The sequence below is a fragment of the Peromyscus leucopus genome, chromosome 11, assembly GCF_004664715.2.
Source record: "Peromyscus leucopus breed LL Stock chromosome 11, UCI_PerLeu_2.1, whole genome shotgun sequence".
In the NCBI taxonomy this organism is placed as follows: Eukaryota; Metazoa; Chordata; class Mammalia; order Rodentia; family Cricetidae; genus Peromyscus; species Peromyscus leucopus.
The window spans coordinates 24,155,565-24,178,837 of NC_051072.1; the positions used below are offsets into that span (position 1 = coordinate 24,155,565).

Consider the following 23,273-nt stretch of genomic DNA (forward strand, 5'->3'; position numbering starts at 1 on the left):
CACACACACACACACACACACACGTTTAAAAATAATAAAACATAAATACCTCTTGGACGTATCAAGCCAGTAGGGCCCTCTTCTCTTGCCTTTTCCCTCTCTGCAGTAAGAAATACTTCTGGCCAACTATACGGAAAGCACCAGGATTACGTGGGGCACTTAGGTGACCATGGTCCTTTACTTGTGTTAAAGGTGTCCTAGTTGCCAGGCACACTCATATCACACACAAACAGCACACTTAGTCTATGTTATTTTTAAGAGGACTAATTAGGAGGTCCTCTCCTCTCTTTCTTCCTCTCCTTGGGTTCCCATGCAAAAACTCACCAAAGCAAGCAAATTCAAATATTAATAAATGTACTAACAACTTGCTTTAAAGTTAGACAGACTATTCTGGTTCCTGGGCTTGGTTTAAAAATCACCGGCCTACTTATTAAAAGTCTATGCAGGGTCCTAGGGATTCTAGAGAAGAACCATATTGGAAAGGAATGGGATCATCATTTATGAAATGCCTGCTGCGTGCCAAGCACCAATGTTCTATTTAGTCCTCCCATGAGCATGGTGAGTAGCACGGTCTTCACTCAGGAGGCTGCTCATTTATGAGAATGGGGGATTACGTAACAAGCACAGGTTCTCACAAGTAGTAAATGGCAAACCCAGAATTCAGATCCGTGACTTCCATCCTCTTCCTACCGCTCCATGTTGCTTCCTAGAAAGCAACCCAGAGACTCTACCTGGAGGTCATGGTGAGGTCCATCCCTTTCCGCCCCTTATCTTAGCAGTTCTTGGCTCTCCACGTGATGGGTACAAACATCTTCTAGTATTGGGAAATATAGTTCTTCCTAACCTCGCTTGATTAAAAAAGCTCTGTTGCCCAAGCTGTGAAAGGGGAAATATACTGTAGATTAAACGCTACTTCCCAAACACTCCTCTCTGTGGTTCAACTCACCCAACCTTTCTGCTTGGGACACACAAAATAAAACCAAACCCTGACCTCATGGAGAACTGGGTTTTACACATGAGAGACACCATCTTTCCCCTCCCTTAGACTATTTGTAAAAAGCTAATGCACAGCAGATTACAAGATCAAAACACACTCCCTTCTAAGCCAATAGAGTGCAGGAGGATCACAAGCCTAAGGCTAGCCTGGGCTACAGAGTAAGTTCAAGTCTACCCTGGGTGATTTAATGAGGCATTGTCTCAAAACATAAAGCAAAGGGCAGGCAAGATGGCTTAACTGGTAAAGGCATTTGTCACCGAGCCTGATACCTTGAAGTCAGTCCCTGGGACCCACGTGTTGGAAGAAGAAATGACCCTCCCAGATTGCTCTCTGACCTCCACACGTGCACCACGGCATGTGCCCCTACCCCCATTAGATAAATAAATGCAACAAAATTTTAATTTTATACGTGTGTGTGTATGTGTGTGTGTGTGTGTGTGTGTGTGTGTGTGTGTGTGTGTAACAAAAAGAGGGGGGATGTGGACGCAGGCTAGGTGTAGAGTGCTTAGAAAGCACATTCGAGACCCCGAGTTTAGTTCCCAGGACCCCAAAAGTAAAAAAATGCTCAGGCAGCCAAAAATCTAACTTCCTTTATTCAAGAACTACAGTAACAATAAAGAATAAATCCCTTCCAGTCCAACCAACAAACCCAGCATCATGAGTCTGTCTGTTCATGAGCTGGCAATGGAGGACATCAAAAACGCTGATCTCTAGATCTGTTAGACGGGAAAAGTGCTGACCTTCACAGGCTTGTGTTTAGTTTGGGTACATTTGCAGGACTGTGAGGGGGAAGCAAATGTGTTGCCCTAAGATCTATTTGGCTTAGACTAGAATGCAAATAAGGTTTCTGGGGAGGCTCTAAACTATGTCTAAAGGTGAAGAGTAGGAGGCTTAAGACCGGATGACCAAGCCTGAAAATGTACCCTGGAGAATCCACAGAATCCACAAATACCCCAATGAAGAGACTGAGAGTTGACTGTAATAGAATTTTATGTGTTTTTAAAATGACCAGCAATCCACCGTATTGACAGCTGACCATGCCCTTGTTTGGAGATGGTAGCTTTCCAATAGACCAGGAAGTCTCCTGCTCATCCTTGGTACAAAAATAGCCAAGTACTTCATGTGTGGCCATGCCTTCCTCCCTAGATTCTAAACCCAGTCAACGATCACACACTGGTACTCACTGTTGCTTTAGGACCAATGCTATCAAGGCCAGGGCAGGGATTTCACTTTTCTGGAGGTCACCGAGGGATAGGCTTCACTGTGGCCACAGCAATGTTCTCAGCACTTGCTGACTGGCTTATCTACACAGGAGCTGGGGGGGGGGGAGGGCAAGACTTGGCTTAGGAGAGAAGTGACATGGTCTTGAAGCAAGAGGATTGTCATCACCACTGACTAAGCAGGGAGCTATTAAGAATAGGAATTGATGGCCAGGTGATGTGGTGCGTACCTTTAATCCCAGTGCTCAGGAGGCAGAGGCAGGCAGATCTCTGTGAATTTGAGGCCAGCCTGGTCTACAGAGCTAGTTCCAGGACAGGCTGCAAGCTACACAGAGAAACCCTGTCTTGAAAAATAAAACAAAACAAACAACAAAAAAAAAAACAACAAAGAATAGGAATTTATAAAATCAGGAATGACCCGAAGATCAGTTGTTTGAGGATTATTTTCCTCCTGTCCTCTGAAGTTTCTAACCAAGTCTAATAATGCTGAAGGGAATTGTCACTGAATATCATTAGTCCACGTTAATGTTGTACTTTACATTTTACACAATGCTGTCCCTTGTGGTGCTTAATTTGGCCATTGCCGCAACCCTGTGAGGTAAAATCAGTGGCTATCCCGTTTCACAGCTGCAGGATATGAAATGAAGGATGGTCAGTTATTTGTGCATGGTCTCCATAGAAGACAAAGGACTTAGGAATATTTGAATGTGTGGCTGTTTGAAAATCTCATTAGAGTCATTTCACAAACACTTCAGAAGAAAGCAAAGGTGTGTGTGTATGCTGAGTCTGACGTCTTTAGCCAGAGATTTCCTCCTTATCGTAATTTGTCGTGTGTTTGGGTGTATATGTGTGCATTGTGATTCATATGTATTTCAGCGTGTATGTGTCTGTGTTGAGAAATAGGGATTTGCCACAATTTAGATAGATAATACATGGGTAGGTGTATAGATACAGTCTATAACACTGTCCTTTGAATATAAAATAACATGTATCATGATAGGAAACTTGGAGAGCAAGGAAGTGTAAAAAGACAAATAAAAATCACTTGATTCTTGTTGTGCTTCTTATTTTTAAGTTTAAAACCAGCTATGAGAAGAGGAGCTTTAAAGTGCCCATCCAGGCCAACGAGACAGTCCTGGGCGCCGTGATCAACAATGTGTCAGAGGCCATGGAGACCCTGACCCGGATCCGGGAGGAGATGGTACCGTTCCTGGATCTGTGAATGGGGTCAATGCCCTGGGCCTAGTTGTCTTCTCCATGTGCTTCGGGTTTGTGATTGGAAACATGAAGGAGCAGGGCCAAGCACTGAGAGATTTCTTTGATTCTCTTAACGAAGCCATCATGAGATTGGTAGCAGTGATCATGTGGTACGTATTTCTATGTGCTTCCTAGCTGTGTATAAGACCCCTCTTGCAATGGGTGTGTGCTCTGTTTTGAGAAGGATGCCAACAAGCCGGGCAGATGGTTGCAGTGATCTTTTCCTGGAAACCACACGAAAGTTGGTGTGTTTCTGGAACTGCAGAGGCCCTGAACCTAAATGTACTTCCTTGTTTGGGAAAGGTTCGACTTCCTCACCCCCTCCACCCCCTCCACACGTGCTTAGTTATTCATTCACACAGTTATTGAGTTTCTACTCCGTGATAAGAATAGAGGGCCCAGCATACTAGCCGCAGCAACAGAGAGAGCAGACGAGGGCACACTGGGTCTCACACACTTTTAAGGAAGACAAACAATGAGCAAGCAAATAAATATCATATTCCTGAGTCATAGTGTGGTGGAAAAAAAAAAGTAAAAGGGAGGAGAAGCTGGGTCGTTTGCTTTAGGTGGTACAGAAGGCTTGGGGTGAGGTTTTTGCTCAAATCAGAATGACTAGGCACATCCAGTTGTACAAAGCATTCCCAGGAGGAGAAAAAAGCAAACACAGGCCCTGGATCTTTGGAAGGGGGTCGGGGTGGGGAAATGAGTTTTCCCTTCTAGCTGAACCCTAAGAAAGAAGTCTATGTCGCAGAGCTGTAGCGGCCTGCAAGAGGATTCACAGGAAGTATTATGGACTGCTCAGCCACAACTTACAACAGAACTTCCTTTAATAAAATTCAGAGCAGGGGACAAAAGAAAAACTAAACCCACAGGGGGAGATCATTGACTTTGGAAAGTAAACTGTCCCCAGCACGGAGAGAGCCCCTTGCTTGGCGTAGGCCTTATGTGGGAGTTGCTTTTCTTTCATCCTTTATTTTTAATATCTAGGGTCCTTCTTGGCACCTGGGGCAGGAAGGCATCAATCACTGAGAAGAGCATTCACTCACCAACATGATTAAAACTATCCTTTGTCTCTAACGCCTCCGAAGCCCATAGAAATCCACTTTTTAGGAGTTTGCACAAGACGAATATGAATTTGGCACAAAGACAGGTCAGAATGTGGTCCCCACAGGAGCCTTCAATTGGAAGGCCGCTTTGAAACCCTGGCCTGGCTGAAAGTGGACATTTATCTTCAGATTATTAAAATGCCTCCACCTTTCACCCCTTCCATGAAAGGAGCCCATTCAAGGCCACTGAATGAACCTCACATGTAGCTTTTCTAGCTGTACATTCGCCTACACACTCAACATTGAATTATTACATTTCTGAGAACAGGTACTTCTGTGATTTCCTGGCCTGCATTTTTTAAGGACCTTTGAAAGGAGCGTTGTATTGCTTGAGCTGCAGCAAGTCCTCCGCAGTTCCCAGCAGACCCTTCTCCTTAAGGGCGATTGGCTTCTGTATTTGGCAGTGTGGTTCATTTTAGCTTAGTGCACCCATCACGCAAAGGGAGTTGAAAGTCACCCCTTTGAGCAAGTAGGGTTAGTCCAGTATGTGTGAGTCATTATAGGGTCATTTGCCCGTTCTTGCAGGCGCTGTGAGTAACAGCCTGTGGATAATTACTTAATGCAAATGCCTGTAACCCAACTGCAGCCGTCCATCCACACACTTTATTAATTTTAATAGCTCTGGGTTTATTTTATGGTCTTCTATTTATGGTAAGTGGTACTAGTATTTAGTTTGCATAGTAACATAAAATTTCCTGTGAAAGGAAATTTACTTAAGTATAAAAGGTGACTTGAAGAAAATCACCAAGTAATATTTTAAGTGGAGCGTACCTAAGGGAGAAAGCAATAAAGCGGCCCTACAGCAGGTTTTCTCAGCCTTCCTAACGCTGCAACCCTTGAACACAGTTCCTCAAGTTGTGGTGACCAACCCCCAACCATAAAATTATTTTTGTTGATCCTTCATAACCGTAATGCAAATGTCAGTGTTTTCTGATGGTCACAGGAAACCTCTGTGAAAGAGTTATTTGACACCCCCAAAGGGGTTGTGACCCACAGATTGAGAAACACCGTTCTAGACTGAGAAAGCTGACCACATGATAGCAGGGCATAGCGTGCCTCCTGCTTTAGCTCGGGAAGCAGGCTGTGGTGTGGAAAACGTTCTGGAAAGGGTGGATATTAGTACAGTGGCTTGTTCCAGGTGCCCAGCAGGAGTCAAGAGGGAAGGGGAACTGCAGGCATCTGAAGGCCCAAGCAGGGCCCCAGTTGCATCTAGGAAAATGGAGATAAGAGAGCTAAAAAATTCTTCTCCTTTCTAAGGCGGGGAGAGGGTGGGATGTCCTAGAGCAATTCAGAATAACTTAGAAATATCTGGGGGACTGTGTATTTTAAACAGAAAAGAAGGACATCTGTAGTTTCTACAGGACTTTGGAAATGCCATCTTTCCTTCTTTATTCCCCCACCCACCCACTTGGTAATTTACGTGCAATAACTTATAGGGATCAAACTTCTAATTGAGCGTGTGCTGCTTTCCAATAGGTATGCACCTCTGGGCATCCTCTTCTTGATCGCAGGGAAAATCGTTGAGATGGAAGACATGGGTGTGATTGGGGGGCAGCTCGCCATGTACACGGTGACAGTCATTGTCGGCCTCCTCATTCATGCGGTCATTGTCCTGCCCCTCCTCTACTTCCTGGTAACCCGAAAGAACCCCTGGGTTTTCATTGGAGGTTTGCTGCAAGCCCTCATCACAGCTCTGGGGACCTCCTCAAGGTATGTGCACATATAGGGCTTACTCCCCTAAGAAAGTGTGTCTAAGCCTTTACCTTGGACCTGAGCCTCTTGGGTTGGGGGTAAGTAGAGGCATTTCATTTCATTCAGGGTTTTAAATTTCGGGAATATTGAATTGGCTCTTTTCAACTCTGACACTAATCATACCTCCTTGGGATCCAGGGAACAGCTATCTGTGAATCATTTGGGGGGTGAGGAGAGGGGGGAGGAGGGGAAGGAAGACCCTTTTCCTAGCCACTGGCTTTCTGTCTTCCATTGATGTCTGCCTGGGAGAAAATGATGTGGTCCAGCCATCCATCCGTGGTATGGGAATAATCACAAGTAATTCCTCAGAGCAACCCAGGCACAGAAGAGTGGCCACGTGACCTTTGAGGCCACCACACCACTCAAAACCCCCTATGCAGACACCTGCTGACTTAGTCAGGACATGAGAGAGGAAGGAACTGTCTGTGCCAAAGACCAAAGACAAAACGCGGAACTCTTGGGGGCACTCAGCTGACATGCCCTGTTTTGCTGTCCTCAGTTCTGCCACCCTTCCCATCACTTTCAAGTGCCTAGAAGAGAACAACGGCGTGGACAAACGCATCACCAGATTCGTGCTCCCCGTGGGCGCCACCATTAACATGGACGGGACCGCCCTCTATGAGGCTTTGGCGGCCATTTTCATCGCTCAAGTTAACAACTTTGACCTGAACTTTGGACAGATTATTACAATAAGGTACAAGGGAAGATTTTTCTACTCAACGTTTCCTTCAGAATGGTTTTAACCGATGAGTGAATGTGCGAAGTTGGGCAAAGAACTTGATTGGGAAGGGGCTCCCACATAAACAGGAGGTTGGAGCGGGAGGGGGCAGTTTGGGGTTTACGTATTTTTCAGCTTTTTTAACTTCAGGTGTGAATATTCTTTCAAATAATGAAGAAGTGTATGACGTGGAAAGTATAACTTACCTGTTACCATATTTAATCTTTCTGTTAGGTAACCATCGTCCATGACTGATTTCCAAAGATTTTTTCCAGTGCAAGGACATGTACACACTTCTTTTTTAGTAATTAACCGTACCACACATACCATGTACCCCTTTGTGGGGCAGCTGCCCACCAGCCCCACAGTTCCCCAGAGTTTCCTTGAGTGAGAGCAGCAGGAAATATTAGACAGAAGGATTTAGAGTTTGGAAATAAACAGATAGAAAATACAGGCTAGCCTTGAGAGGGCCTGGAACCTATTCCAATGGGCCTTGACTCTCTCTGCCCTAGGGTATTTATAGAAATGCCAAGGGGTGGAGCAAAAGACCTCCTCCCCAGCACAGCCAAGTGCAGACCATCTCAGACACCTACACTCAGGCCCATGGTCCAATCATCCTCTCTACGCAGACCTGCTGGGTAAAGCCACTAGGCACCTGAAAATCCCACACCCCTTGATTGGTTTGTTTATCAATATAGAATTTATAGCTATACCTAGCTCATTTTTAATATCTACAAAATATATAGTATAGAAAATTCTGTTTTAGAAACATTAGGTTCCAAATTTGAAAACAATAAACTATGTCTATAGGTAATATTGGGAAATGAAAACACCCTTGAAAACCAGGTTAGTTTATTCTCTTGAGTTAGTTTTTGGACAGAATAAGATAAATGACAGACCATGCAAGGAAGGCAGAGAACTCAGTTTTATAGAGAATCATTTAACCAGCACTTAAGGTGTCCAGTGAAAAGCAATTTTCCTTTTTGTGCTTTTCTCAAATCTCTTAGTTTCCTTCTGCGGGGGCAGCTGTCGTTCCTGGCAGTTTCCCTCGTACCTGCCAAAGACAGCCCACGCGTAGGTGCAGATTTAATCCTCTGTCCTTTCTCACTACCTGAGCAAACGCAAGGAGCCGCAAGGACCAAGTGCAGGAGGCTCTAAGACTCCAAGTTCAGAGCAGCTGCGCCCTTCACTGCTGTGGGCTTGAATTTAGCTATTTCAGAATATAACAATATTCGAAATCGAACCTTGGTTCCCACAGTGGCTCCTTAGTGAAGTTTCCCTAGATATGGAAAAGTTGAAACAATATTACAATCTCCTCTACCTAGGCCTACAAATTAACTTTTGCCATGCCTGTGCTCTCCCTCTCTCGCTCCTTCTCCTCTCTTCTCTTCCTCCCTCTCTACTGCCACGATCATCTCCTAAGAATAAGGACATTCTTCTACGGACCCACAAGAAATAATCTCAAAAGGACTTCCAAAATACCCATCCTATCTTCAGAATTCCCCATATGTCCTTTGCAAAATTTTTTCCTCTCAGATCAAGATCAAATCTTGATTTTATGCCTTAAAGTATGTTTTTGGACCTTTTTGGAAGAGTTTTATCTCCATCACCCACCCCACATTTTTCTTATGTTTATTTAGAAATGTGTTATGCTCTGTATTTGGGTGTACATTGTTAGGAAGGGGTAATAGCTGCAGTATACAGTAGAGTATGATGATGGGGTTAGGCTACTGTGATTAGGGATCGTAGGCTGACCAGGCATTGGGATCGTAGGCTGGCTAGGCATTGGGATCATAGGCTGACTAGTGATTGGGATCATTGGCTGACCAGCAATTGGGATCGTAGGATCACCAGGGATCAGGAGCCCCAATCTAACCACACAGGAGGCTGGAGATCAGTGTCTCCATGCCCTATATATAGCCTCTTCTCAGACACACCTTGGCATATTGGCTGAAGAGCCCTGAGTTAAGATAAAGCTTCAGCTGTATGTGAGTTAATAATGAAAAAGGTCTCAGTGACCTAAACAAGGTACAAATACATTTCTCTGTAAGGTTTACTCCACAAAACCCTCAAGGCTGGGCGGTGTTCCACAATGTAAGGAACAAAGGCTGTAGTTCCAAAGTTTCTAGGTAGCCCCTTCAGCCAGGTGGGCTGTGATGGCTTTTCACACCTTAAAATGTTTGCCAACAGGAAGAGGGGAAGTTGGAAGCTGGCCAGTCACTTCCATCTATGTGTCATGAGTCAGAATTTAGGAGGCTGGGAAGTGTTGATTTCATTCTAGGTGGCCATACAAACTAGCCACTCTAGTGCCCCAGCAGGGAAGGAGTATGGGGGAATCATAAGCCATTTAGATCTTGCCAAGACTTTATTATTCATGAGGAGACAGTTTCACATTCTCACATCACTCTATCAAATAAGTCTTGGACAATTAACACACATGCAACTGGGTCCATACTGAACACACACACACACACACACACACACACACACACACACACACACACACACACACACACACACACACACACACACACACGAGAGAGAGAGAGAGAGAGAGAGAGAGAGAGAGAGAGAGAGAGCTATAGGATTTTGTTCAGAAATCATTCTGCTTTCGAATTAGTGAATTTAATTCTGTCGCTACAACAATCGTGGAAACTTAGCCTCTTGAGGAAGGCAATTATGAGAAATAAATTGTCACTACAACCCTATGGCACTTTGGAGCTCAGATTCACCTGTGAGTTCCTTGGCAGCGCTGGGGTGAATCCAGGGCCTGGCACGTGCTAGGCAAATGCTCTACCACTGAGTCACCCCTCACCCCCCCAGCCCCCCAACCCCCGCTTCCTTTTAGACCTTACAAAATGATTGTAAGAACATAGAAAAGGATATAGCCACCAATTTCTTTACTTAAAAAACGGTCACAGTCATCAAGCTCACTTCACAAGGGTCGTGGAGACGATCAAATGAGGCAAACCATGCCCGGCCTATCAGCTGACACGTAATAAAAAGCGCACGATCTATTTTAATTAGTATGACTGTGAGCTCAGTGGATGATTCTTATTTATGTATTTCCATTTTTCTAAAGCAGACCCTCCACTCGAGCGTGGGAACATGAGTTTTGCGAGGTGCTCTCCATTAGGAGGCCTTTGTAAACTTTTCTGTTTGGGTCCTTCTGTCAACAGCATCACAGCCACGGCCGCAAGCATTGGGGCAGCTGGGATCCCTCAGGCGGGCCTGGTCACCATGGTCATCGTGCTGACATCTGTGGGCCTGCCCACGGATGACATCACACTCATCATCGCAGTGGACTGGTTTCTGTGAGTATCGGGGGACTGTGTTCTGACTCACCCCGTAGCTCCCACCCACAAGCCCACCCCCTTCCCGCACCTCCACCATTCTAGAATAACAAACAGCCTAATGGACCTGCAGAAGAACAGAGCGAAAGACACACGGGCTGGAAATTAAATCTTCCTCACGACCTGGTCCCCAGTCCTTATCTCGAGTCCCAGCCTAACATGCCGCACAAACTCCCTCCTCTCTCAGCCTGTAGGGCCCATCTGGCTGCTCTTCCTCCCACTCCATAAAGCCACTCCGAGTTGGGAAACATACTGTCTGCAAAGCTGACATCAGTCAGCCAGGCTCTCTCTGGGTTGCACAACACATCCCCTCAGCAGCCGGAGCTACAGACCCCACATGCCAGCTCAGGCCCTTCCTCCCTGTGCTTCCCACAACAGTGGGGGTAATTCAGGGCAGATGTTTGTGTCTGAGACCCACAAGGTGAGGGATAGCCCTGCAGACAGAGAGCTTATATCATCTAGTGGAATTGATCTGGCACTCCAAGGAAAATCCCAAGGAATGTAGCCTCCACATTCTTAGATTCCCACCATGCAGGGTCTGTCTTCAAGCCTTCTTCTCTCACCCTTCCAGGGATATTGTCTGTCCCTAGTCTCTCAAATTGCCATCTACTGGAAAAAAAAAATGTTTAAGGGATGCCCAAAGAGAGTACATAGGAAAACACATTGGATGTTGGAGTCCACGTGGGAAGACTTCCCTAGAGCTAGGAAGAGTCCAACAGTGTGCACCAAGGCCAGGGCACAGAGCATGAGTTCCTGGGTTACCTGGGTCATCACCGCAGGCCCCGTGACAGTATCAGCCTGCCTAACCACCATAGCTTCCACCTCCCTAAAAGTGGAGATACCGTGTTCTCCGCCTCCTGTTGACATTAGGGATTATATTCAATGACAGGTAAGAAAGAACTCAGTCCATGGTACGCCTCTGAGACATCAGTTGACACCAACACTTTGGGGATGTAGCCCGATTGGTAGAATATTTGCCCAATGTGCATGAGGCTCTGTGTTCATTCTTCAGCACCCCATAAACCAGGAGGGGATGGATGGAGGACTGTGCAAACCTGTAATCTCAGCCATGTGGGGAGTGAAGTCAAAAGAATCAAAAGTTAGAGGCCATCCTCCTAAGCCACACAATGAGTTCAAAGTCAGCCTGGGCTAAATGAAAACTTGTCTCAACAAAAACAAAAGGGACTTTGGTAGAATACGAGCTTCCACTCTCAAGATTTTTTTCAATCTTCATGCGTAAAACTGATTGAAATGGGCGGCATATTAAAGCTATATGGTTTACACCCATTACCATAGTATGAAAACTCACACATGTTTTCATTTTTTTAAAAGCTAGAATAATAATTCGTTGTGGGTTGACACAAATAACAACTTTTTTGTGAAAAATAATCACTACTAGACAAAAAGATTAGTGAAAAGAAGGACACTGGGTTACATTTTCTAAGTCCCCTACATGTCCTGCTTAACATCAGATGGCTGCAATAGTCCTGACTGCATGCAATGTGCTATGAGGTTGTACATCATGTAGTCCATGCAAGATTTACCACAAATTCCTGAGAAAATAAGAGCAAAGGAAGCAAATGAGACCATAGTGTTCCTATGAAATGGTTTGTATCCCAGGATACCTCCCCAAGGAGCCTCTGGACCATGCTTTGAGAACCATTAGTACAACGGCAGGTGAATGGAGGAAAGAGAAAATGTTAAATAGAAACGGAGAAAGGGCCTGGGAAATGGCTCAGTGGGTATGAGAGCTTGCTGTGTAAACATGGGGGTCTGAGTTCCATCCTCAGCACAGTACCCGTTAAAAAGAAGCAGGGCACACTGGCACACACCTATACTTCAGGCGTCAGCACTGGAAAGGCAGAGACAGGGGGACCTTTGGGATTGGCTGGCGAGCCAGTCTAGCTAGATCAGTGAGCTCTGGGTTCAACAGGAGACCCTATCTCAAAAAGTAAGGTAGAAAATAATTGAAGACCACACTGCTGGTGAGCACACACACACGCACACACACACACACACACACACACACACACACACACACACACACACGGAGTTGGAGGGGTCAGCCCTTACTCTTCACCTTCTGTTTATAGCCAGACTAATCGCTGAAAACTTATCACCTACTTGTCCTTACAACCTTTGACAGTGACTGTTGTAGTGTGTGTCAAGTATGAAATCATTCCGTTGGAGGGGTACACACTACAAACAAAGAGTTAAAAGATGCTTCTAAAGCCTCTTGCAGTTAGCCAGTTCACCATAGAAGCTGGGATCTGGTGGGTGTTCATGGGACCCTCTCTTTTCCTCCCTTCCTGCCCCACCCGCAGGGACCGCCTCCGAACCACCACCAACGTGCTGGGTGACTCCCTGGGAGCAGGGATAGTTGAGCACTTGTCCAGACATGAACTAAAGAACCGAGATGTTGAAATGGGGAACTCCGTGATTGAGGAGAACGAAATGAAGAAGCCCTATCAGCTGATTGCCCAGGACAATGAACCTGAGAAACCCGTGGCTGACAGCGAAACCAAGATGTAGACCGGCACAGGAGTGCTTTCTCCAGCACCAGGTGTTGGAAAAACTCTTCTGCAGTGTGTCCATCTCATTGAGTTCGCTCATGCAGTGAACCCCTTCTCACTTCCTCCCTACTCCGATAGGATTGGAAAAATGTCCAAAACAAGGGAGGGCTTGGCAGCAGCCAAAATACATAAGTTTCAGACCACATTTGGAATTTTTAAATCGCTTCATATTATTCTTACCAAGTAAGTTATTGGAATCAAACATCGTTTTGATATTACAGATTTCGATGGCAAACAATCCTAAGCGATTGTTTTGTAAGTAAAAGCATTAAACAAATGATAAGTTAAAAAAATTTTTAGAATCAACTTTCAAAATATAAGAACCCTTCAGAACACAATTGAGTTTTAGTCTTAAAACATAACAACTTGATGAGCGATTATCAGTTACCTTTTGGGTAGCAGAGGTGTTCCCCCATTTCTCCTGACTTCATCAGTACCAGGGCAATGCCCACATGCACGGCCTTGAGGAAGAGCAGAAAGTGTGGTCTTGAGTGAGACTCATCTCATGCCTTGGCCTCAGTATTTTCATCCTGACAATGAGCGATCCTTTAGACACACTGGGCCTCTCTAGCTGAGATTTTTTTGTGACACCAGGAAGACCCCGCCCTGTATAACACAGAGATCTCAAAGAGGACACAAAATGGAAATGGAGATTTCTCTTTAAGGGCAGGCTGTGTGTGGCTCACTAGGTCCTGGGTCCAAAATGCTGGTTATATAAGTAGACATGTGGAAGGCCATTCCAGGAGTGGGATTATTTGTGGGGCCCCTTGCCTGTTTTTGTTTGATTTGTTTTGTTTACCAATATTAGAAGCACTCACTTCTTGGGTATTCTCCCCAAACCCAAGGGATGGCTCTAAGAAAGCTTTCCTCAACTGGCAATTAGATGTTTAGGAAATAAACAGAAGACTAGCAATTAGCAAGTGTGCTCATGGTCTTACTACAGAACACTAAGGAGCAGAGAAAGAACAGAGCATGGCCCACATTACAAAGGGAGGATTCTTTATAAAGATCAAGAACAGCTGGTCTTCTTTCAGAGCAGTAAAGGGAGAGCAACATCTCGGCCCTTTTTGTTCACCTGAACACTTCAGGTCTTCAGTTTGCAATCAGTCCCCAGAGAAATGACATCTAATGCCACTTCTTTCATACTTCAGAGTCAAACAAATAAGATTTCTGGGACATATCCATGTACTGGATAGATGTTCTCATCTCTGAAAATGTTTTCTAGTTTTGGGGGAGTTTTTTGTTGTTGTTTTGTTTTGTTTTACAATTTAAACAGAAAGTACTTAGAATGAAAGAAGCAAGATACTTCTTTGTATAGAAATGGCACTTGGCAAATCGTTCGAAATTCTCACCTAGAATGGAGTTTGCTTTAGTTTTGTTTGTGGCCCTACAAAAAAACGTGGTAGATGAGTCAGCATGAAAATAACGTCAATGAGGACACAAGAAAAGACAGCAGGAATATTCAGTCAAAGTACTCATTGGGAGCCATCAGGTAGTACCAGCTGCATTAGTTTCTGACGGAAAATGATGAATGGACATAATCATGCTAACAAACTGAGTATCTAGAAATGCGTCTCCCAATCTACAATTAGAGCTATTTTATAGAGATCTCGAGCATTCCGTGCATATAAAGGTTAACACTAGGCTATGGTGGAGTAATCATTTAATAACGGCAAACTCTGTTTGGGAAATACACTACAGATGTTAATATACGTGGAAGTCATTTTAAGACACTAGTAGAACAAAACTTAATTATGTCAAATTAATGCTGTTACCCAGTGTGAGGTTTTTTGTTTTTGTTTTTTTGTACTAACCATTTCTTATGAAAACAGATCCTCCAAGGTGATCCCTTTGCCAGTCTGTCAGAGGCTCTGCCTACGCTTGCACCCACTATGGACTGGAAAGCATTACTTTGTAGATGTATTTTCAATAAAGAAAGAAATAGTTTTACATTAACGTATTTGCATGTTGTTATTATTCTTTTTCCCCGTTTATGTAAATACTGTAGTGAGCACAGGCATGCCGGACAAAGATGCGACTCTGGACGGTAAAATCTTAGCAGAACCAGCTCGGGGCGGTTAGCCGAGAGACAATACATCATGGCATTCGGTAGCTCAACTCCTAGAACGGGAGGCCAAAAAGAGGAAGAGAGGTGGGATGCACGGTGCTGTGACAGCTTGCAATCAGTTGCCCAGGTCGGATTCCGATTTCTCAGATAAAGGGAATCATTTCTGTGTTGGGAACCAGAAAAGCAAACGCTACCATGGCACTCTTTCAAATAGTGATTTCCTGTCTGGCCTCCAAATTAAGTAGATTTATCTCTGTGGTTACCGCTGCCATTTAGGAAAAGAACAGAGTTAGATCCCAAAAGGTATTTCAAAAGCAGTCCTAGTTACTAATAACCACTTACGGAGGACTATTTTACCTCTAGCTCCATAATAAAGGATTGGTGGGCAGTATCGTGAAATCTCCAGCCTGAAGTGCTAGCGGTAGATTCTTTCATCTCTCTGGCTACCAGCAGGGGGCAGTCGCCTACAGAAAAATTTCCTGCGTAGAGCCCATGGAGTTTAGGCCATCTTGGGAAGGCTTCAGTGGCATTACAGCGCTTAGAATTATAAAGTTTTGTACATTTTGCATTTTCCTTAATCTTCATTAGTTTCTGTATAGGATATTAGGATGGGAGTTTTTACAAATCACCGTATTTGAACGTTTTCCCAAGGCATAGATGATGTTCACTTAGCCGATTTGGGACTAGGAAGGAAGGAGATGGCTCACATCTAAAATATCAAAACCTGGTCACCCCGGAGACAGCGATTATCTGCAAGCCTGCGGGGTATTCCGGACATTGGATTGCGTTCTGGGAGGTGCCACAGCAGACCAAGCCCCTGCTAGAAAGTTCTCGCTCCTTAACCAGTTTGTCTTCGCTCTGCATCCTAAGGTGGAGGCTCTCCCCAGAGCCTGGCTGGTGAGACTGTGGAGGGAACTGAGGAACAGGGCACCTCAGTCCCAGTCTAACCAGAACGAGACGGAAACAGGTCGAGAGCCCCACGCGGGTGGTCATAAATCTGCTCACAAACAGAACTATGAAAAAAAAAAATCAGGCTAACCTTTTTCAGTGTTTCTAAGTAAATATATTTAGCTTTGGGTTTGTTGTTTCCCCCCCCCCCAACATTTTTAAAAATGTCTGGGTCTTTAGAAGATAGGGCCCATGCCTTCCTTTTCCTGTAGTAAACCTGTCATTCCACACTGGCCAAAGCAACAGGAGTCCTTCCTAAGGGGGGAGGGGGATTCTAGCACCGCCTTTTGCATGAGCCTGAAGGGAGCTTGCGGGGAGGGGAGCTTTGTGGGCAAGACCCCGCTGGGGTCCGGAACACAGGGCCTCTTTCCGGGCGGCCCGCTGGGCACTTGACCCGAAGCTGCTGTCAGTCATCAGGCCTCTGTGTTAGTGGGTTGTGTCTCCTCGGCTCCCACCCGGGTGGTCCCAGATCTGGATCAACAATGCCTAGCTCTGTGTGGCCTCCTCTCCCTCCGGGCCAGGGCAGCCGAGAGGTGTCACGACTGGGGCACATTCTGAATGAATAAGCCCACAAAAAAAAAAAAAAAAAAAAAAAAAGGAACGGAGAGGGAAGGGACTGCGACTGCGAGCCGTAGTGTCCTAAGGGAGGAAGTGAAGAGAAATCCGGGGAACATCCGCTAGCTTTCACGGAAGCCCATTCAAGACCACCACGGAGAAGGCTCTGGCCGGCTGCCGGAGAATTCACCTGAGTAACGCCTCATTCTGAAGTCTGCAGTAACAAGCGGGCTTAATCTGTAATAAGCCATCAAGAGCCAGGAAATTCCTGAAGGTCTCCTTTTCTCGGTTCCCTCTGCCACCCTACCTGCGCAACATCTCTCCAAGAGGCCCCATTTTCCTAGGCATCACTTTTCAGGAACCCTGCACAAGTGGTTCTCAACCTGTGGTCTCGACCCTCGCACGGGTCACCTAAGACCCTCGGAAAACACCGATATTTACATTACGATTCATAACAGTAGCAAAATTGCAGCTATGAAGTAGCAACGAAAATAATGTTATGGTTTGGGAGTCACCAAGTCACCACAGCATGAGAAACTGTATTAAAGGGTCTCAGTATTAGGAAGGTTGAGAAGGGCTGTCCTGGAGTCTAGGGGATTCTCACTCTCCCGTACTTTCTCTTTCTTACTTTCTCAGCTGGTCACTCTGAAAGTAGCCTGGCGACACCTCCCAACCATAGGGCAGGGTTCTCCTACCCACAAAACTGCTACTCCAGCTTTGACTTGTAGGACATTCATATTTCACTAAATTCTGCTCCTGTAAATAGAGTTGTCAGATGAAACACAAGACACCCCATTAAACTTGAACTTCACACAAGTAACAAATACTGTTTTAGTCTAAGTATTAAGTAATAAATAATATACTGAGGATGCAAAACAGGGCACTGGGTATTCCATATTATTTGGTGACTTGGGAGGTCCCCAGCACAAGTGAAAAGAAAATTAGAAAACGGTTTCTAAACTTATTTTCTGTGCATTGATGTGAAGGTGTCAGATCTCCTGGAACTAGAGTTAGAATAGTTGTGAGCTGCCATGTGAGTGCTGGGAATTGAACCAAGACCTCTGGAAGAGAAGCCTGTGCTCTTAACCACTGAGCCATCTCTCCAGCCCTAGACAATGATTTCTATTTGCCTCAGCACAGTTAATATGTGAAGGAGTCTGTGTGTTGGGGGAGGGGGTCTTCTTTATCCCCATTTTGATTTGTAATTGTTCATCCAAAGGGGAAACACTCTTTAAAAACATCCACTTCTAGAACTTTCTACCATTTATTTCTCTTGGCAACATTAGCACTGATCATGTCCTTGTAAATCTTGTGGCCACCATCTACAAGCCTGATGGATCACCTTCGGGGCTCTGCAACCTCTGTCTTAAATAAGTTCAATGATGTTTAGCTTATCCGTGCTGGAAGTATTTGAAGGCTCACGCTTGCTTTGTTTTGCTCCGTCTCATTTTCTCCTTCCCTTCCCTCCCCCTCCTCCCTCTCTGTCCCGACTCCCAACATAGAATACTTTCCGAAATCCATTAAAACACAGGCATGTCACTGACATTGCTTTCAAGAGACGGGGCACTTTTCTTTTTTACTTGGGGGTGGCTTTTAGAAAAGTCCCTGTGTGTCTGTCTTCCTGTCCTACTCAAACCTGACTATTTTCCAGTGGCCATAAGGAGGGAAATGGGGTATCTTTTCAAAATCTTTTCCAGAGACGGTGAATGGCACTTACTCTGCAGAAGCCCCTACATTAAGCCAGGCCTGAGGGCCAGGACGAGCAGAGACCAACTGGGACTGCAGAAGGAAGAGTCACATTCTCCCCAGTGATGGCAGGCACACCGTGGCTTTCAAAACCAGGGTGGATCTCCTGGGAAATGGCGTCAGCTGGCAACTTAGGAGTCCTTCCTCTAACTCTGGAGGTTCAGGAAATCATAAAAAAGTCCCGGAAGTGCCCAGCCAGGAGCTTTGAGACATAGCCATTGGAAGAGAAAATACAGACGATTTAGGGATCCGCTTAGCTCAGTGTGAGCCGATCGGATGGCCTGTCCTGGGGAGAAATGTGGCCGGCCAAGATTCTGTCAGTAATACTCCTCTGAAAATTGTCACCCAGATCCACTGCATTGAAGGTACAGGAGCCAGTCTTGGCTTTAAGCCCAGAAGAACTGTGAACCAAACAAACAGAAAACACAGCTATCCTCAGGAAAATGTAATGCCAGGCATGGTAGTGTATACATCATGCCAGACATGGTAGTGTATACATCATGCCAGGCATGGTAGTGTATACATCATGCCAGGCATGCATGGTGGCTTATGCCTCTTACAAAACCCCAGTGCTTGGGAGAACGAGGCCAAAGTACCACAAGATGGAGGCCAGCCTGGACTACCCAATGATCATATCTCAAATGGAGAGAAAAAAAGAGAAAAAAAAGCTTCATGTCTCCTAAAATTTAAAGGCCTTCAACTTCAGAGGTTGTTTAAACCCAAATCTGGACACAACAATGGCTTAATCTCCACCATAACACCTCAGTGACCCCATCTGTACAAGTGGGGGTCAGATAAAGCCCGGTGTCTCCAAACCAGCTTTCACATCGGCTTACCATGTGTCGGAAGGGATGTTCATAACGTGAGCCTTAGCTAAACGGTGCCCTAACATTGGCACATTATAAAGTCCAGCTTCTTCATCTGAAATGAATGGAATCATTCCTTCTGCAGGGGGGTGGCAATGGAGGGTAAACGGAGTACATATTCATCGTTTGCACGCTTGTGCGTGTTTATCAAATTCTCAGCTCAGTTCTGGGCACCCGGGATGACTCTTAAAAATGTTTACAACCAAATAGGCCAGTAAAGGCAGAAAAGGCCTCGGGGTGACACTGAAGTGGGGGGTGTGGGGTGTGGGGTAAATAGCAACGGTGCTAGGCTCCACCTGAGTCCACGTGGGGGGGGGGGGGACTGGAAGGAACTTAATGGGAAGACTGTAAACCCGACGTCTCCTGGGAGAGAGGCTGTGGGGAGGAGTCCGTCACCCCTGGAAACCAGCATTTCCAAAATTTGCCAGAGCTCTTCAGGAGGGGCCCAGGCGCTGCTGCACAGGCGCGGGGGGGGGGGGGGAGGGACGGGGGGGGGCGCTGGGGCCGGGCACACCAACAGTCCCTGCCAGAGTCTGCCAACCTTTTGTCAGGCCTGGTTCTCTCAGCGGCCTGGCGCTGCATGGCGGTTTTGTGAAGCGCATCATTCAGACACTCTGAAGAGACCACCCAGCTTCCTCTCCCAGAGTCTCCCAGAGAACAAAACTGCCCCTCTGTGTGCCGGTGACCTCCCGCTCTGCCGGCCCCCTCCCACTGGCGTCCTGTCCTCTCAGCCAAGTAATGGAAAAGCCAGTCCAGCCTCCCCTTGGTGGGAACCAGGGGATGCGATGCTGAAACTACCCAGAGAGGAAGGCCACTCTGAGCCTGGGATAGTGCTGCCACCACGTGGCCAGCGCCTCCAGCAGGCCCGCCCGGAGCTGCACACACCGTCTAGAAACACGGAATGTTCTCTGGAAACCCATGATGCATGGCCTCAAGGAGGGCTGTGGGTTGCGAAAAAAAAACAAAAAAAACTCAGAAGTCCGAATGAAAAACTGAACTTGAAGAAGTCTGTGTCTGCAGCGTGGTTCTCAAAGTGTAGGGCGGGATGGATCTGAATATCCCTTGGGAACGTAATAGAAACGCTATCCTTGACCTAGAGTCAGACCCTGGAAGTGTACCCAGCAGTCCGCTTTAACAAAGACTGTTGCACACCAAGGCTTTAGGAGCACTGATCCCGAGTCTGAGAAGGAAGAGACTGTGGAACTGACCACCAGCGTCCTTGTCCTTCCTTGGCGATGTGCTCCGGCCCTTGGGCAGGTTGCTTAACATTCCCACGCCTCTCTTTGCTCGTTTTTATTTTCTGGGATGGTGGAGGAATAGATTAGATACAAAACAGAGAGAAAGTCCCTCTTGTGTGTATATATGCCTGAAAAAAAGGATCTTAGCCCGGCGGTGGTGGCACACGCCTTTAATCCCAGCACTCGGGAGGCAGAGGCAGGCGGATCTCTGTGAGTTCGAGGACAGGCTCCAAAGCTACACAGAGAACCCTTATCTCGAAAAACCAAAAAAAGAAAAAGAAAAAAAGGATCTTGTTCAAGGGCTCACTATTCTGAGCTAATAAATTTGCTCATGGTACCACTACAGTCCATGGGGAGAATCCAGGTCCTTCGTGTATTGAACAGTTATTTATGGAGTGTCGATCACATGCCAGGCACAGAGATGGGCACTATAGATAAGGCCCCTCCCTTCGTGGAGATCTATATTATTCAGGTGTAAAATAGATTTCTGAGGACTAAACTACGTCTCGCTTCCAACATTTGTATATAAAACTCAGCCTCCACAGACATGCATGCTCAGAGCACAGGCCACATATCTGAAAGCCAGGAAAGGACCGCTGGCCAGAAGTCAACCATGCTGGCACTCCAAGGGCTTTCAGCCTCCAGACTGTGCCCTGTAAATGTGTTCCCTTCAGGTCTCCCAGTCTGTGGTGTTCTGTTACGGCAGCCCGAGCGGCCTGAAACATGGGATAAGTATAGTCACTGTTAGCAAGAACACCAGCAGAGGGTGAGACCCGGAGACGGACCGGAGAACTGTGAGTACAGGGTGGTTGGTCCAGGAGGCTTCCTGAGGAAGTCTTGGGTAACAGATCTTAAGGAAGTAAGGCACCAGCTTTGGCCTCGGAGGGGAGAAAAAGCTGGTGGTAAGGCATCTCAGGTGTGCAGTGTGGGCTGCCCGGGAGGTAAAGCACCATGAGAAGCCGGTGCGGCTGGATGAAGGGATGGAGTCAGACAAGGACCAAGGCTCCATCTGGGAGGGTCTTCTAAACCACTCGGAAGAGGTGGACATTGGGCCACCTAGGATGGGATGCCTCTGGGCATGAAAGGTTAAGAGATCCTTTCCTTAGATGTAAATGTGCCTCCTCCAAAATTCACACATCGATAGCGTTGGGCCATTAAGACCTGAGTAGGCCAAGGACGCTTCTCCTTCATGAACAGTGACTAGGATAATAAAGGCCCTTATCAAAGAGGCTCCCTGCAACCTTGGGTTGCTCACATTCTAGCCTTCCACCCGGGAGGACAGTGTTCTTCGCTTCCTGAGGATGAGTTCCTCACCAGACTTTATCCTCAGTTCTCTAGCCTCTAGCATTGTGGGAAGGGTAAACCCTTGCTCTTTACAAATCCCCCAGTATCGAGTATTTCATTATAGCAAATGGGACTGAGATAATACGTCACTTTTCTGTTTGTCCTCCAGCTGGACCATCCCAGTGTTTGGCCAGATCTTCGGGGTAAGTCAGCCACTTTCTATAGAGGTGGTTGGGATCCTTCAACACCGTCTCCTGCTCTTTCTCCTCCCTCTCTACATTCTTCAACCAGCCCTGGCTGGCCCATCAAGTCAGCTGGCCCCTGGAGACTCCGTTTCTCAACCTGTCATCCCCATTTCACAGGAATGAGAAAAACTCAGCTGTGGAAGTCACCCTCTGTCAGTCAGGGCACAAGACACAGTCAGGGAATGAGGTCAGGGCGTACATCATTCTCCTCAGAAACCTCCCTTGCGGTATCCTTATTTTTCCGCCCGTGCCCACAGCTGAAAGGGCTGGGGATTTTGCATTGCCCTCTTCTCCTTTTGCATAAGAACCCTGTGGTCTGGCTCAAGATAAGTAAGGCGGGAAATGAGGGAATTTAGCAAATGGGATCCTTCTATAATACCTGCTCTCAAGCCTGTTGCCTTGAAACAAGATTCTATTTCGAGAACGAAAACCTGAGTACTGTCGATTTCTCTCTCCTGTAATTACCCCCAATTTCTTCAGGCAAATGAGTGGCCTTGGCCAGCTTGGCAGAAAGTATATTCTGAGAAGTAAAAGAGAAAATTGCATCAGCTATTCCTCAAATACTATGTCATTGTTATGGGGGGGAGGGGCTGGCAGTATCGAATTCTTCCCTAGGATTCTTTTTCATACAAGTTTTTTAAAAACTCATCTCCCATCTCCTAGTTATCCCTTAGAGATTTATTCACTTATGAAACTATTTGGGCCTTTTACGTCAGGCTGAGTTTTTCCTCCATAACTTATTCCACACATCCCTCCCTTGAAATCACAAGTCACTTCAAGTCAGGCCACCAAGTCACATTGGACTTCCTGGACTTTGGAGTCCCATGAGATACAAGGTTAAGAGCCCCTACAGAAGAAGGGGATGGGTCATCCTGGACATCAGATGCTGAAGGAGCTTGGCCCCACCTTCCCGCCCTGGCATAGATTGTGTGTGGATCTTCTCTGGTTCTTTCCTCATAAAAAGAGTCCAAGTGAGGAGACGTGGCTTCTTCTCCAAGCCTTTCCCGAAAAAGATGGAGGAAACCTTTGATATAGGAAAGAAGTCCATAGCCACTGGCTTCTCGTCCCGATAGGAAGCAGTGATGGGATGTCGGCAGCAGCAACTCTCCAACCCACTTCCCACTGTGCGGAGGGAAATCAAGGGTCCATCTTAGCAGAAGGAAAAAAACTCCCTTGTCCTTCACCTCCTACTCAGGTTGTCCGGCTCCCCCCGGTGCTGGCTGTGAGCTCCTGAGCCGGGAGTCACTCCTGGTTAAGTCTGTGCACTGGCTTTGTAGCCTGAAGCTCCAGGTGACATCAGAACCGTTTTCTTTTTCTTCTTTAATTATTTATGTGTTATTTATTATT

At 46.2% G+C, this 23,273-nt stretch overlaps 1 protein-coding gene across 1 annotated transcript in view; it reads left to right on the forward strand.

Moving 5' to 3' along the window:
- Slc1a3 (solute carrier family 1 member 3) overlaps positions 1 to 14,374 on the forward strand; it is a 79,438-nt gene extending 65,064 nt beyond the window's left edge. Inside the window, 6 exon segments of the mRNA XM_028875610.2 lie at positions 3,293 to 3,422; positions 3,425 to 3,584; positions 6,057 to 6,290; positions 6,832 to 7,026; positions 10,230 to 10,364; positions 12,728 to 14,374. Coding sequence (XP_028731443.1) covers positions 3,293 to 3,422; positions 3,425 to 3,584; positions 6,057 to 6,290; positions 6,832 to 7,026; positions 10,230 to 10,364; positions 12,728 to 12,935 — 1,062 coding nt within the window. The 3' untranslated portion in view covers positions 12,936 to 14,374.
- Positions 14,375 to 23,273: the final 8,899 nt, after the last annotated feature.